Below are 14697 nucleotides of genomic sequence, written 5' to 3'. Positions count from 1 at the left end.
GCAGGGGTATAATCAGGTCTGCACCTTCAGGTCAAGGAGATGTACAGTCGTGCTACAAGGTCAGCCCCTGTCCCACACCTGCAGTTAGCACCCCCTTCTCACCTCCTTCCTGCACACTGGCTTCTTCTCTGTCCCCAGAGCCTGGGCATTTGCTGTGCCAGTCTGGAAAGCTCTTCCTCCAGGTTATCTATCCAGTTTTCTCCCTTTCCCTCAGGTCTCCCACCAAGGCCTTTCTTGGCATCTATTTAAATCTACACCCTCATCCCCTTCCCAGGTTTCTTCTATAAGAATTGATGCCATCTGAGATACCACATATTGGACTTGTTCACTTACTGTTCCCCCTCCCACTTGCACCTGGAACCCTGCCTGGATCACACTGAATTTTTTCAAATGTATTGTGCGCTCTGAGGTTGGACACAAACATTGGCGAGTAACAGCCTAGGAGAGGAATCCCTGACCCCAGCCAGGGGGATGGGATGGGGATTTCCTAGTGGGGATGCTTCCCAGGTTTAACTGGTGTCACTCATTGGCCAGACCAATCCACAAATTTCCTTGGGTAAGGGGGAAAGTGAGTCATTCAGGGCAAACCTCTCAGCCTTACAAGACACGCATCCTGCCAGTTGGCCCACCTGCAGTGCCTGTAGCAGGTTAAAGGCTGCCACTGTATGGCCTTCTCTGAACCCCCAGCATAGGACACAGGCCGAGTGGATGAATCATAACGGTGGGTCAGATACCTCTCCCTACAGGCAACCTGCCCTTTGAAATCCAGCTCAACTGTCTCCAACCTCAGCTGGTCACGTACCCCTAAAATGTGTATGTGAATTTCTAAATTATATACCACAGATGGAAACACCTCAGTCAAATATCGGCAATTTAATGTGGTTCAACTTAAAACATGTCAAACTGTGCTATGGAATACTGTTTTGTTTTGTTTTGTTTTTGTGGCTGTGTCGGGTCTTAGTTGCAGCACACGGGATCTTAGATGAGGTGTGCGGGCTCAGTAGTGGCAGCGCGTGGGCTTAGTTGCCCTGCGGCATGTGGGATCTTAGTTCCCCAACCAGGGATTGAACCCGTGTCCCCTGCATTGGAAGGAGGATTCTTAACCACTGGACCACCAGGGAAGTCCCTGGGATACATTTTTTTTTTTTTTTTGCGATACGCGGGCCTCTCACTGTTGTGGCCTCTCCCGTCGCGGAGCACAGGCTCCGGACGCACAGGCTCAGCGGCCATGGCTCACGGGCCCAGCCGCTCCGCAGCACGCGGGATCCTCCTGGACCGGGGCACGAACCCGTGTCCCCTGCATCGGCAGGTGGACTCTCAACCACTGAGCCACCAGGGAAGCCCTGGGATACATTTTTTAAAACATAAAAAAGAATGTGTTAAAAATAAACTATATACCAATAAATATGTGAAAAAGATACTCAACATTACTAATCATCAGGGAAATGCAAATCAAAACCACAACGAGGTATATCACCTCACACCTGTCAGGATGACTATTATCAAAAAGACCACAAATAACAAGTGTCGGTGAGGATATGGAGAAATTAGAACCTTTGTGCACTGTTGGTGGGAATGTAAAATGGTGCAGCCACTGTGTAAAACAGTATAGAGATTCCTCAAAAAAATGAAACACAGGGAATTCCCTGGCAGTCCAGTGGTTAGGACTTGAGCTTTCACTGTTGTGGGCCGGAGTTCAATCCCTGGTCGGGGGAAACTAAGATCCTGCAAGCCACGGTGCGGCCAAAAATAAATAAATAAACAAACACAATTACCATGGTCCAGCAATCCCACTTCTGGATGTATACCCAAAAGAATTGAAAGTAGGGTCCTGGAGAGACACAGCAGCATTACTCACAATAACCAAGAGGGAGAAGTAACCCAAATGTCTGTTGATGTATGGATGGATGAATGAACAAAAGGTGTCATATACATACAAATGAATTATTATTTAGCCTTAAAATGGAAGGAAATTCTGACACATACTACAACCTCGGGGACAAACTCTGAGGACATTATGTTAAGTGAAATAAGCCAGACACAAAAAGGCAAATACTGTAGGATTCCACTTACATGAGGTACCTAATCAAATTCATAAAAACAGAAAGAACGGTAGTTGCCGTTGGAAGAAGGAGGGAATGAGGAGCTATTGTTTAATGAGTATAGAGTTTCAGTTTTGCAAAATAATACAGTTCTGGAGGCAGGTTGCACAACATTGTGAATATATTTAACACTACTTAACTCTACCCTTAAAAATGGCTAAGATGGTAAATTTTATATTGTGTATTTTATATTTAAAACTAAAAAAAGTTTTTAAAAATAAAAAAAGTGAGTATGTACCTTCAAAGAGAAAGAAGTTTAATAAACTTGTGCTCTATACTAGGGCAGTTATAAGATTTTCAAAAATAAACTATAGTGGGAAGCAGCCACATAGCACAGGGAGATCAGCTCCGTGCTTTGTGACCACCTAGAGGGGTGGGATAGGGAGGGTGGCAAGGAGACGCAAGAGGAAGGAGATATGGGGATATATGTATATGTGTAGCTGATTCACTTTGTTATAAAGCAGAAACTAACACACCATTGTAAAGCAATTATACTCCAATAAAGATGTTAAAAAAAATAAAGGAAAAAAATAATAAACTATAAATTCTGTAGTATTTTCTTGCTACATCCCAAAGCATCATCTTGAAAGCCGCCCACCTCAAAGGTCAAAGCAGCCAGCAAGACTCAGCGCCCCAGCATCACCACCATCCCTCCCCCAAGCCACCCTCCCACCCTAGCTGAAGAATTCAAAGAAAAGGCCACTTCACCCACTTTCTAATTGAGTTTTTTTCCAGGTTTTACAACAAAGCTGATTTTAAACCCAGTACATCTCCCCACTGCTAGCAGTTCCATCCTTCCTCAACCCACAGACCAAAGAACCAAAGCTACTTCTCAACTGTGAGTGTGGCGTCAGCTACAGATGTTTAAGGAACCTAGAACAAAGTCCTGGAGCCAGGCGAGGCGTGGTCAGTGACTCAGCCAGCTCCCAGAGTAATCTGCGGCCCTGCTTTTGCAGTTGCGTGGTTTCAGTGTCTCTCCCTTCCTGGCCCTGCTGCTTTGCTCAGACTGACGTGAAATCCAAGCATCCCGGGGAACGGTGAGAGCCCGGAACCTCTGAGTTGTCCTCAGCAGCCTGTGCCCCACCTGCTGGAACAGCCACGAGGACAGTCCTGTCTGGGTCAAAGCCACTCAACCTGAGGGCGTGTTCAGGTGTTACCCGGAAAGCCCAACACTGATCCTTAAAGAAAACACAGCCGGTCCAGCTTACTAGGCGCCAGGCACTGGGCCAAGCACTCAGCACTTCATCCTCCTAACAACCTGTGAGGTAGGTGGTGTTATTATCCCCATTTTACAGATGAGGGAACAGACTCAAGAGTGAAGTCACACACTTGCCTGAGTCTCAAAGCTATTGAGTAGTGAACAAAGATGGGGCTCAAAGGTTCTGTGTGACCTGAGCTCCGGGTTACCCCAATACCCCCAAACTGCCCCTTAGGAAACAAGGAAAGAGGGGTAGGGGATGAATCCTGACACAGAACATTTTTAGAAATCTGGAGAAAACCCAACCACCAGTGATTGGGGACACCCACCCGAGTGCAACAGCTGCACAGCTGTCAATGCCCGGCCCGGCCCCAGTGGACCCGCCCTCTGCTCCCCTACAGACCCGTGGCCTTGCTCTCAATAAATAAAGATCCCTGTGGGCAATTCTGCACAGGGGTCCCAGAATTCAAACCGCTGTCTTGTTTCTCAGACTTTTGCTTAAGAGAGCCTAGCGCTGGGTGGGCAGGAGGAATGCCTGACTTGGGTCAAAATACATATGCGAGTCTCCACCCAAAGCTCATCTGCCTTCCCTCCTCCCAGAATAGTGCCTGGTGAGTTCTGGTGGCGAGCAAGTGAAGACCCAGCTCCCCACGAGCTGAGGTCTCTGCTATTCCATTGTAGCCTGGCAGCTCCTACGATGGCTACAGCCAGGCTTCCAGTTCTGAGAGAAAGGGACAAAATGACCCTTGAGTGGCCTTAACTCTGTAGCTTCAGGGCGTAGTTATTCTCCTGAAAATGACTGTGGAGGAAGAGGTAGATGGTGACAACAGGAAGAGAGCTTTACCCCAGGTCACTGGGGCGAGACAAGGGAATTCTTGAATAGGGACACCCACCCCACCCACCCCCAAGGAGGGAGAGATCATCCCTTTAGAGAGCACAGCCTGGGGGTGGGGAGTCTGCCGGCGCATCCCCTACTCCTGCTAGGCTCAAGCAGCTATAGCCCACCCGCCATTTTCATGGTGCCTATAAAGTGCCATCAGCAAAACCACAGAATCGGGGACTGTGCTGTGGGCAGATGGTCCCAACACTTTAGGCCCTGGGGGACACTGGTGGCATCCGGCCCCAGCCACTCTCCTGGTCCCCGCTCTCCAGTGGAGCTTCCCCTCCCTCACTCCGTTCTGCCCGGTGCCTCTCCTGTTCCTCTGCTGGTGCCCTGGGCCAGGTCCTCCGGCCAGTACTGGTCCTCCATATACTGCTCCATGTCTGTGCTGCTGTCGGGCTCTCTGTCCTCAGGGTGGGGTTGGAGGCTGCTGGCCTCCTGCTGTTCCCACTTCACCTCCACCAGCCGGTAGAGCTCCATGGCCGTCACGGCGTCTTCCACCGATGAGTGCCCGTGCTGGCCCACCTGCGGACGAGAGCCTACGCATCACTGCCTGCAGTCCTGGTGGGAGCCCAGCGGCCCGGGCTGGGTCCTGGCCCAGAGATGCATACTCTCAGAATGCGGGTGTACAGCCTGGTACAGCGAGAAGGGCATGGGTCCTAGTCACACAGACAAGTGCTAGAATCCCAGCTGTACCACAAGCCTAGCTTCTTGAAGCCCGTTTCCTCAAATAGAAAACCTGGTTAAAAATCCCGGCTTCAGGGCTTCCCTGGTGGCACAGTGGTTAAGAATCCGCCTGCTAACACAGGGAACACGGGTTCAAGCCCTGGTCAGGGAAGATTCCCACATGCCGCGGAGCAACTAAGCCCGTGCGCCACAACTACTGAGCCTGAGCTCTAGATCCCGCGAGCCACAACTACTGAGCCTGTGTGCCACAACTACTGAAGCCTGTGTGCCTAGAGCCTGTGCTCCACAAGAGAAGCCACCGCGATGAGAAGCCCGCGCACCGCAACGAAGAGTAGCCCCTGCTCTCTGCAGCTAGAGAAAGCCTGCGCCCAGCAACGAAGACCCAATGCAGCCTAAAATAAATAAATAAAATAAGTAAATTTATTTTAAAAAAAAAAATCCCTGCTTCAAAGCCTTGAGGAGCAGATGGAATTATGAATGTGAAGCACAGCAGGAGCAAGAGTGATCAGCTGCCCCTGACCGAAGGCTGCAGGAGATGGGGTTCTACATGCAAGCGTGGGGACAGAGCCAGGAACTAGGTGGGAGACAGATCTGAAAGACAGCAGCCCGGAGGGTGTGGCTGGCTGTCACAAAGCACTGGGGAAGGAGGGCGACGGAGAGAAAAAACCCAGGGCTGTGTGGACATGCGGGAGCCCCAGGACTGGGACTGGCAGGCTAGAGGCACAGCCCATGGCCTGTCCGTGGCCAGGCCAGCATGGAGGCCAGGCCCTCTCACTCCCCCAGCCCCCCTGCACCACGCACCTGGATTTTCTTGTGCAGCAGCTGCAGGGCCAGGTCCTTAAGAGAGATGCGGGTCCGGGCGTGGAGGCTGGGCTGGCTGAGGAGGCTGGGGACATAAGTGGTGTCCCGGGTCTGGCCCCGAGGGTGGATGTACTTGAGGGCCTGAAAGTCATTGTGCAGGGCGTGCCCCACCAACACCTTGCCCTTCAGGAGCTTGAGGATCTGTGAACAGAGGAGGAGTCGGGAAGGCCCCACTGTCAGGCGGGCACAAGACACATCCTGACACCCTGACCAGTGGGCGCGGGGACCCCTCTGGAGTGAGGCAGCGCAGAGGGGCGACCACGGGCTCCACTGTCAACCAAGTTGCCCCGAGCTTGAATCCAGACCCTCTACTCACTACTTGCTATAATCAGGGGGCCGTTTAAGCTTCCTGCACATCTGCAAAACAGGAAAGCTGGCAACGGCATTGGTGGGGTGGTAGTGAGCATTAGGGGCTCTTGGATGGGTAAGTGACCCCATACAAGCACTCTTTCCTGCCAGCACAGGCTCTTCTCTCTCAGCCCGGAAGACCTCGCCAGCCCCCCGGCACCCCCCACCCCCACCAACTCCTCTCATGGCAGGTCTCAGCTTACACATCAGCAGGCCTCCCCCAACGCCATCAGGACCCCCGCTGTTCTCTCCTTCAGGGGATTCACCACATTTTCTAAGCACACATTCAGCTCCGCGTGGCCTGTCTGGCTGCCCCCACTGTGAGCTCATGGTAACACGCAGGAACCATGTCTGCCTGGACTAGTGATGCTCTGTGCCAGCTCAGCACACAGGAGGGTGTCAGGGTGAAGTCCCAGAACTGTGCCAGGCACTGGAGACGTATCACCAATGGCAGCTTTTACAGCATTAATGGAACGGTCCTTATCTTCAGGATTCTATCCCTTTGCCCCTCTGCTGTACAGGACTCCCACTTCTCACCCTCAAAACATGCTCTCTGGCTCAGCTCTCACCAGCTACACAATGCGTGCTTCTCTTTCCTGCCTCCCGCCGTCCTCAGGCCCTAGGGAGGCCATGTCCAGGGCCATGGACATCTCCTTATCACCCGCCACCAGCCTCCCACAGCTGCCTCTGCTGGTGACGCATGGTTTATCGCTAAACTCAGCCTTCACGGCATATGGATAAGGTGCATTTAGACTTTAGTGGTAGGGACGGGCCACCCCACTCTAGTCACCACCCCCCCATAACACACACACACACACACACACACACACACACCCCAACACAAGCCACGTGGTGGGAAGGCACCCAGCACACTCCACACTGGCTCCAAGTCCAGGCAGATCCAATGTGGTCCAGCTCTTGGCAGGCTGAGGGAAGCAACAGGGAGCTGGAGGGTTCACCACCTACCTCCCTTCCTGCTGCTTCTATTCCTGATCAACCTGCTTGATTAATAACCTTTTGAAAGAAATCCTTAGCGTCTATCTTATGTGAAAAAGGAAGACACAAGATGACTTATATTAGTATTTCCTAAATGCACCTCATCCCAAGAATAAACCAGAAATGTTAAGTAGTTCTGCTACAACGCTTGGTTTGAAAATGAAAAATGTTCCAACACGGTTGATATATTAGGATGTGACTTGAGAATAATGCAAATTTCGCCCTTGAGAAACAGAAGGACGAAAGTGAATGCAGAAACCTCACCTAGCTGAGCAGAGCCACTGGGGAATCCAGAAAGCACCCACGCCTTGCAAGTCTACCAGCCAGCGCAGTTCACCAGCGTGCTGCCCGCACCTGGCTTCCCACTTCCTGACTTCAGGTAATTCTCTCAACCCCTCCCACAGTGCGAGCCGCCACCCCCCTGACACCCACTTCCCCGAGCGCCCCAGGTCTTTCAAGGCAGAGTGCTGTACTTACGCATTTCTCAACCACTCAACCTGTGCAAAACTGTGCTCCCACTGTTATTAGGTTTCTATCTTTTTATTTTTGGGGTGTCATTAATGAAGTTTTTTGGGCATTGTGTCCCTAACCCCTTTTCCCCATCAGCTCTGGGGTTTTTATCGTGCAAGTTTACACAGCATGACAGTTTTTAGGAACACACACATCAGAGCCCTCCCAAGGCCTAGAGACCTGCAGGATCAGAATCTCTATGGAGGGATCCGAGGACAAGGATCCAAGATCATTAATAAGGATTAAGGTGTTTCCTATGCTCGAGGACGTTTAGGAATTCCTGGCATGTCAGTGTGGTCCCAACACTAATTTTTTTCAAAGCAATGAAAAACTAACATTAAAAAAATACCAAAACATTTAACACCTGAAGGTGACAGCACTGTGGGCCTTACAAATTTTAGGCAGACACATAGTGCTTTCATAACAGAAAAGAAGCTGTTTCGCATCTTACAGCTGGCGCGGCCTCTCCATAAACACTATCACGTGGGACACCCCAGCACCCCTTCCACGCAGGTAGGGAAGGATTTCTATTCACCCTTTTCTATGGAGAGGAAACCCACTGTTTGGAGAAGTTAAGTAACTTCCCAATGGTCTCTCGCTTCTAGTGGCTAAGTGTTGACTCAGGCCCGGGGCTGCTCTTCCCAGCCCATCACACTGCCCCCAAGCCCCCAGCCCTGCCCTCACCTCTTTCTGGGCCACCTGGAAGGGGATGGCCTTGCGCATGTGCTGCCTGGTGATGCCGCTCCAGCGAGTGCGGTAATCCACGATGGGCATCTCAGGCTGGATGTACTTGTCGTAGAGGACCTCGCCGTGGTAACTCACCACGGAGCAGCGGGCCAGCTCACTCACCCGCCCTCGTGGTCCCGTGCCCACCATCTCACAGTCGATAGCCACGCACTTGCTGGGCAAGGGCCCAGCAGATTCTCTGGGGGTGGGCTTTCTGCTGCCTTGGGCATCTCCAGATTCAGCCCTTGGACGCTGCCTCACACTGCTGGCGGCTTCGGTGCCTGGGGAGGATCCTGGCTCCGGGGGTGTGGTCCGCAACCCATACTCCTGCAGCAAGGCCTTCCGGGCCATAAACCGCTGGTGCTGTCGGCTCTTCCTCTTGTGTTTCCTCCGAAGCACATCCTTGGCATTCAGGCTGGCCAGGGAAGGGCACAGGCACTGGGCAGACTCAGAAGCTTCCCGGGCCACCATCCCAATCAGCTCACCACTCAGGGCAAGGGAGGTCTGGGAGGTAATCTGCCTACAGGGTAGCAGCCTGGGGAGAGAACACATAGGGCAGAGGGGCTGGGTGAGGAGTGTCCCAGGCCAGCCCTGCCCCTCCATCTCTCTTCCTCCCTCCCTGCAGTGCTCTACTGCCAGGCCGCCCCAGAGCCCTACACTTTGTCTCAGCATCCCAGGTGGAGTCAAGGACCTATGTTAATAGTAATTACACTCATACAATCGATACCAAAACCACTGTTTTAAGTACTTTACATGGAATCACTCAATCTTCCCAACAACTTGAACAAAGCATTATTATCCTCATATTACAGGTACAAAAACTGAGGCATAGAGGTTAAGTAACTTGCCCGATTAATACATAGACAAAGGCTGATGTGAACCCAGAATCCATGCTCGCAACCTCCAAGCCATAGCTTACCTCCAATACCATTAGCATCAAAACATTCTAGAGGTATGGCTATGAGAAAATAAAGGTTACAGAAATGGCATATATATGATATCCTATTTAAAACAAAAACAAAAACCTTATGAAATGTGAACGCAAGACCCACAGCAAAACCTGGAGAAAATATTTCACAGGAAGGCCACAATAGTTGTATTTTATTGGTATGGGTTAACTAAAATGATGTAATCTATTAAATGCCTTTCTTCTAATTCACTCATCACAACACTGTCTACAAACATTTAAATACAGTTGGACATGTAGTTTAATCACTGAAGCCTACAGGCACTGGTGTGCTGGTTAACCAGCTCAACTCTAAAAGAGAAACAGAAAAAGCCCTGACCTATAGTGCTGCAGATTCCTGTGGTACCTCCCACAAGCTCTCCATCCCTGAACGCTGGGTTGTAAAGAAATGCTGTCACACACCACTGCCACAGGAAATATTTGTTGTTCACATGGGTTTGCAAATCCCATGCAATAAGTCCGGCATCTTCCCAACAGTGAAGGATGTAGCCTGGAAAACCTCATCTTGTTTGCTGTACTAAGTCAGCCAGTAGAACACACCAGAAAACCAGCGCTTTGAAGTAGACAGAGCAGGGTAACTCAGCTCTGTATAAGTTACCTAACTATTGAACTTCAGGTTCTTTGCGTGTAAAATGGCCCTACTACCCTTCCCTTGTGAAGAGAAAAAGGCACAATCCATGTGTGCTAGGATCTGCATATATTTTTTAAAATTATGCTTTATTTTTTTTAATTCTATTGAAGTATAGTTTATTTACAATGTTGTTAATTTCTGCTGTACAGCAAAGGGACTCAGTTACATGTATATATACATTCTTTTTCACAGTCTTTTCCATTATGGTTTATCACAGGAAATTGAATATCGTTCCCTGTGCTATACAGTAGGACCTTGTTGTTTATCCATGCTATACAAAATAGTTTGCATCTACTAATCCCAAACTCCCAATCCTTCCCTCCCCCACCCTATTATTAAGAATACTAATTATTAGTCATTTGGTTCATTAATCTGTCTTTAGTCAAGACTATATACCTTGATGTAGCCTTTAAAAGCTTTATAGGTGACCAATTTTAGTTGCATCTGTATTCATGAAAATGCTATTTCCTAGTACATCTGGATAAAATTTAGCTGCTCATCCTTAACTCCTGAATCAACTATTCTTAATAGGAACAAAGGGATTTTCTGTGGAGTCAGGAGTGTCATGTCCCAAGTTTCCCTTGGTTAGTGTATATTTGAATTGTGGCCAAATCCCCATTAAACTGCATATATTATATGCTCCCTGCATATACATATATATATATTTAAAGGACTTTATCTTTTTATTGTTTGCCTTTTATTTATTTATTTATTTTGGCTGAGCGGCATGTGGGATCTCAGTTCTCCAACCAGGGATCGAACCCGTACACCCTGCATTGGAAGCACGGAATCTTAACCACTGGACTGCCAGGGAAGTCCCTTTTGCCTTTTTAATAATTTGCTTTTTTATTTTATTTTATTTATTTATTCATTCATTCATTCACTCATTTTTGGTCATGTGGCTTACAGGACCTTAGTTCCCCAACCAGGGATTGAATCCGGGCCATCCATCCATCCATCCATCCATTCATTCATTTATGGCCACCTGGCTTGCAGGATCTTCGTTCCCCAACCAGGGATTGAACCCAGGCCACAGCAGTGGAAGCGCCGAGTCCTAACCACTGGACCACAGGGGAATTCCCTCCTGGCATGTATTATATGCTCCCTTTCCCCCAGAGGTGAAGACCCCTGCTCATGGTTGGTAACCAGTTCTTCCCAGGCCAGAGCTGCCTCAGCCTGGACTCCCAACCCACAGGCCTTCCTCCTGCCTCCCTTCCCACTCACATCCCCCCTACCCTTTCTACATCCTCCAGGAAGCCCTTCTGGAACAATCCTCCGGGTTGCACAGGCTAATGTCACACTGAGGCCTCTGGGTTCCCAATTGTGGCAAGAGCTGGGCAGAGAGTTACAAAGAAAGATCCTGGACTCCAAGAGTTGAGTCTCACTGCAGAGACAGAAACAGAGCAGAAGGCGTGTGAAGGGCTGCGTGAGAAGTGCCAGGGAAGCAGGACAGGCTGAAGAGGTTAAGTCTGCATGAACGTGGAACAGTAGCCCTCGAGGTATAAGTGAGAGGAATCAGTGGACATGTTAGGGGCAAAGGCCTGAAAAAAGTACCCCAGGGCTGAGGAGGAGGGGCCCACCTTCAGCCTGATGCCATTTGGGCGTAAGGCACAAGGTAGGCCTGGCTGGAGGAACTGCCCCTGTCCGCTTTTTACCACTCCACCTTCTGCCTGCACTCTGGGAAGCCCATCACACTCTGGTGGCTTTTCCTACCCCAAGGTGGTGTCCCTATACTGGTCTCGGCGGGTCAAGCGAGGGAGCCCCAAAGGCACCTAGGGAGGTCACTGAAACATGGCACAGTAGCCCTGACCCCGGACAATTACAGTCTAACTGGGGAGCAAAGAAGTTCACCCCTCTCTGCTCTGGCAGCACAATCAGAGAATTTACTGCACTCTTCAAAGTCAACAGTTACATACAGCCTACCTCAGAGCACTATGAAGGCAGGTAGAGAGCTTTGTTTGTCTCTGTCCCTTCTCCTACAGCCAGCCCGGAACCTGGCATGGAGCGGATCCTCTCCAGAAGCTGACACCAGGCCTGCAATCTGCCAGACTGTGGGGACTACAGTGCTGGAAGTGACCACATCCTCAGGGAACTCTGGTTTGGTCGGAAGAGAGATAGTCAGGAACTTACAAGAGTAGGCTCAGGATGGGAGCAATGGACAAAGGACCCATGCCTGAGTCATCAGGCCAGGTATTTAAAAAGCAGAAGCGCTAGGTTAGAAAAGCCCTGGCAGTGGAGGGGACACTTTGAAGGGTTTCAGAAAGGTCTACCAGGGAGCCCAGGTAGGGAAGGGCATCCAGACAGAAAAAAACACAGACACAGAGTCCAGGAGGCAAAGCACATCCATTGTGGGAAAGCAAGGAGTTTGGTGCAGCAATTGGAAAGCAAGGAGGTAAGGGGAGAGGAGACGGGTGCAGTGTGGACAGTGAGAAAGAACTGTTCATGGAGAGTGGTGAAAGTTTGGCCTTAATCCAGAGGTGGATGGGAACCAATCTCCCTAGAGTTTTAGCGTGAGGGGGATCACAACTGCCATATAGGAAGAAACCTGGAGAACATACGAATCTGAGCAATAGCAGCAGAGGCTAAGAGAAATAGGAGGGGAGATGAACTGCCATTTAGTGATGCCTGGGCCAGGGGGAGGCACGGTGACCCATCCTGACTTATCCTCCCTCTGCTTGCTTAACCCTTCCCCAAGAAGTCTTCTCCTTTTTAAAAGGGCTCTTAACTGTAATCAACTTCCCCATATTGACAAGTCACATATTAAGGCTGACAAATACAGAACCTCAATTTGTCTCAGCCCAGTAATGGGGAGGCCTTAGACAGAGACCCATTAATAACTGACTTTTGTAGGGGAGGAGGGCCCTTTCCCTTCTCTGAGATGGCTAAGGACCCTACAGGTCAGGAGCTGAGGCCAGGACAAGGGTCGGTGGCCTCCCTAACACTGTTGGCAAGGTTTCAAAGAAGCCAGAAATTAGGATCCCTGAGAAAAAAGGTCTCTGTGGCCCTGGCCCTGTGCTGCAAGAGATGAAAGCAGTTCTCTACATGCCCTGACATAGCTGACACGTCAGAACCAACAATTAATCATCAAGAGGACACCTTTCTCATCCTGGGCTCCCACATGGAGCTCAGGGAAGCTCAGGAGAAGTTTTACTCAAATAAAAGTATTTCAGTGAGGCAAACAAATCTCTCTCCAGCCCAGAACCAGCACTTTGAATCAGCAGCCACCAGGCCTTTGGGCAAAGGCCCAAAGGAACCTCGAAGTCAGAATTCCCAGTGGCCTCAGGGCCACCAACCTGCTGGCTGATCAGGAAGGTGGGCAGTTCTAGACCCTGCTCTGGCCCTAAAGAGCTAGATCAACTGGACCAAGGCACTGTCTCCTAACTTATAAACGAGTGTTTATGAAATCCAGCACTGAACTAGGTTAGGGGCTTCCCCAACCTAGTCTGTTTAAAGCGTCTGTTTAAAAGGCTGATTTCCAGGCCTACTCCCCACATCTTCGTAACTGCCATTTGTGGAAACGGGGCCTGGAATCTGTATTTCAAAGAGTGCGCGGCCTCACCCCCTTGCCATGATACTAATAATCGCCCTAATTTGAGAAAAGCTTGGTCGATAAGATCCCCTGTGCTACTAAAAAGTTCACAAGACGAGAACAGAGGAGAGCCCTGCACGATCTCCCCCGGCGCCGGCGTTCCGAGGAGTGACGTGTAGGAGCCCGGCCTCACCCAGGGAAGGACTGAGGCATTGGTCACTCACTGGTCGCGGCGGCCGGGCAGACGCCCACCAGGCCGAGTCCCATCGCCCAGCGCCGCCCACTCAGGCCCGAGAACCCCGAGCAGGGCGGGATGGGGGCCAGGCGGCGCCCGGGGCCAGGCCTGCACTTTGGGGAGCCCGGGAGCCGGGCCGGCCCGGCCGGGCGTCCCCCGCCACAAGCCGGGGGCGGACACACCGCGCGGGGCCCTGTGGCCGGGGACACGTCGCGTCAGCCTACCCCACCCCGCGATCCCCAGCATGGTCCCCGAAATCACCTGAAAGCCCAGCGAGTCTTCTCACGCCAGCACGTGGCGTCCAGGGAACCTGCAGCTCCAACACGCCCGGGCAAGCCCTGCTCCGGCCGCCAGCCTGTTGGCTTGCTGAACAGCAGCGCCCGCCTAAGTCCTCTTCTGATTGGCCGGGAGCCTGGCTCGCTGCGGGTTGGCGCTTGGGAGCGTAAGGGGCGGGGACTCCTAGAGGGGTGTGGTTTGTGCCCAAGGCTGGCCCAGCCCGCGGGAAATTTTCAAGCGGTTGGAGGGGATCGTGGCCTCCTATCGCCCACTTCTGCTCCCAATTTTGTCCAATCCATCCCGCTCCCTGGGTCGGGATGCGGGCTCCTATGAGCTCCGTGCCACTAAAGGCAGGCTGACTTACAGAGTACACACCCACATTTGCGGAACAGGAATAACTCCTACCTCCTCGGGTGTCGAGGGGTTTCGGTGAAATAATATACACGATGGCCACTAAAAAAAAGATTTTTAAAAGTCAGGTTTGCTCCTTCGGCGCTACTTTTTCAGTTATCCTTTTGCGATACTTTACTCATAAGTAATAAGTTCCTACTATGGGCTCGGCATTGGGATACACAGAATAAGAACAATCGCTGGGGACTCTAGTTGTTCATGGTTTGGGGCAGTAACAGAGGTTAACAGATAACAGTGCAACGTGAATAATAAAAAACAATAACAATGAGTTTGCATTTATTAAGTGAGCATTAACAGAGTGCCAGGCAATACACCCCTTTAATCTGACGAACCCTTTGAG

At 50.8% G+C, this 14697-nt stretch overlaps 1 protein-coding gene across 1 annotated transcript; it reads right to left on the bottom strand.

Moving 5' to 3' along the window:
• Positions 1-2137: 2137 nt before the first annotated feature.
• Positions 2138-14025, bottom strand: AEN (apoptosis enhancing nuclease). Its single transcript, XM_060156273.1, has 4 exons — positions 13932-14025; positions 8267-8843; positions 5669-5869; positions 2138-4705 (listed from the first exon to the last, which is right to left on the bottom strand). Exons 2-4 carry the CDS (start codon positions 8777-8779, stop codon positions 4469-4471), a joined length of 951 nt encoding a protein of 316 aa, XP_060012256.1. The 5' UTR covers positions 8780-8843; positions 13932-14025; the 3' UTR covers positions 2138-4468.
• Positions 14026-14697: the final 672 nt, after the last annotated feature.

The sequence above is a fragment of the Lagenorhynchus albirostris genome, chromosome 1 (assembly GCF_949774975.1).
Source record: "Lagenorhynchus albirostris chromosome 1, mLagAlb1.1, whole genome shotgun sequence".
Lineage (NCBI taxonomy): Eukaryota > Metazoa > Chordata > Mammalia > Artiodactyla > Delphinidae > Lagenorhynchus > Lagenorhynchus albirostris.
This window is presented reverse-complemented; position numbering and strand designations above follow the sequence as displayed.

Bases quoted from the DNA above. Each gene is read 5' to 3' on its own strand.
- AEN (XM_060156273.1), bottom strand. From the start codon at position 8,779: ATGGTGGCCCGGGAAGCTTCTGAGTCTGCCCAGTGCCTGTGCCCTTCC. The intron at 5,870-8,266 runs GTGAGGGCAGGG...CTCTGTTCACAG, and splicing joins TCCAGGTGGCCCAGAAAGAG to ATCCTCAAGCTCCTGAAGGG. The intron at 4,706-5,668 runs GTGCGTGGTGCA...TCTCGTCCGCAG, and splicing joins TGCTGCACAAGAAAATCCAG to GTGGGCCAGCACGGGCACTC.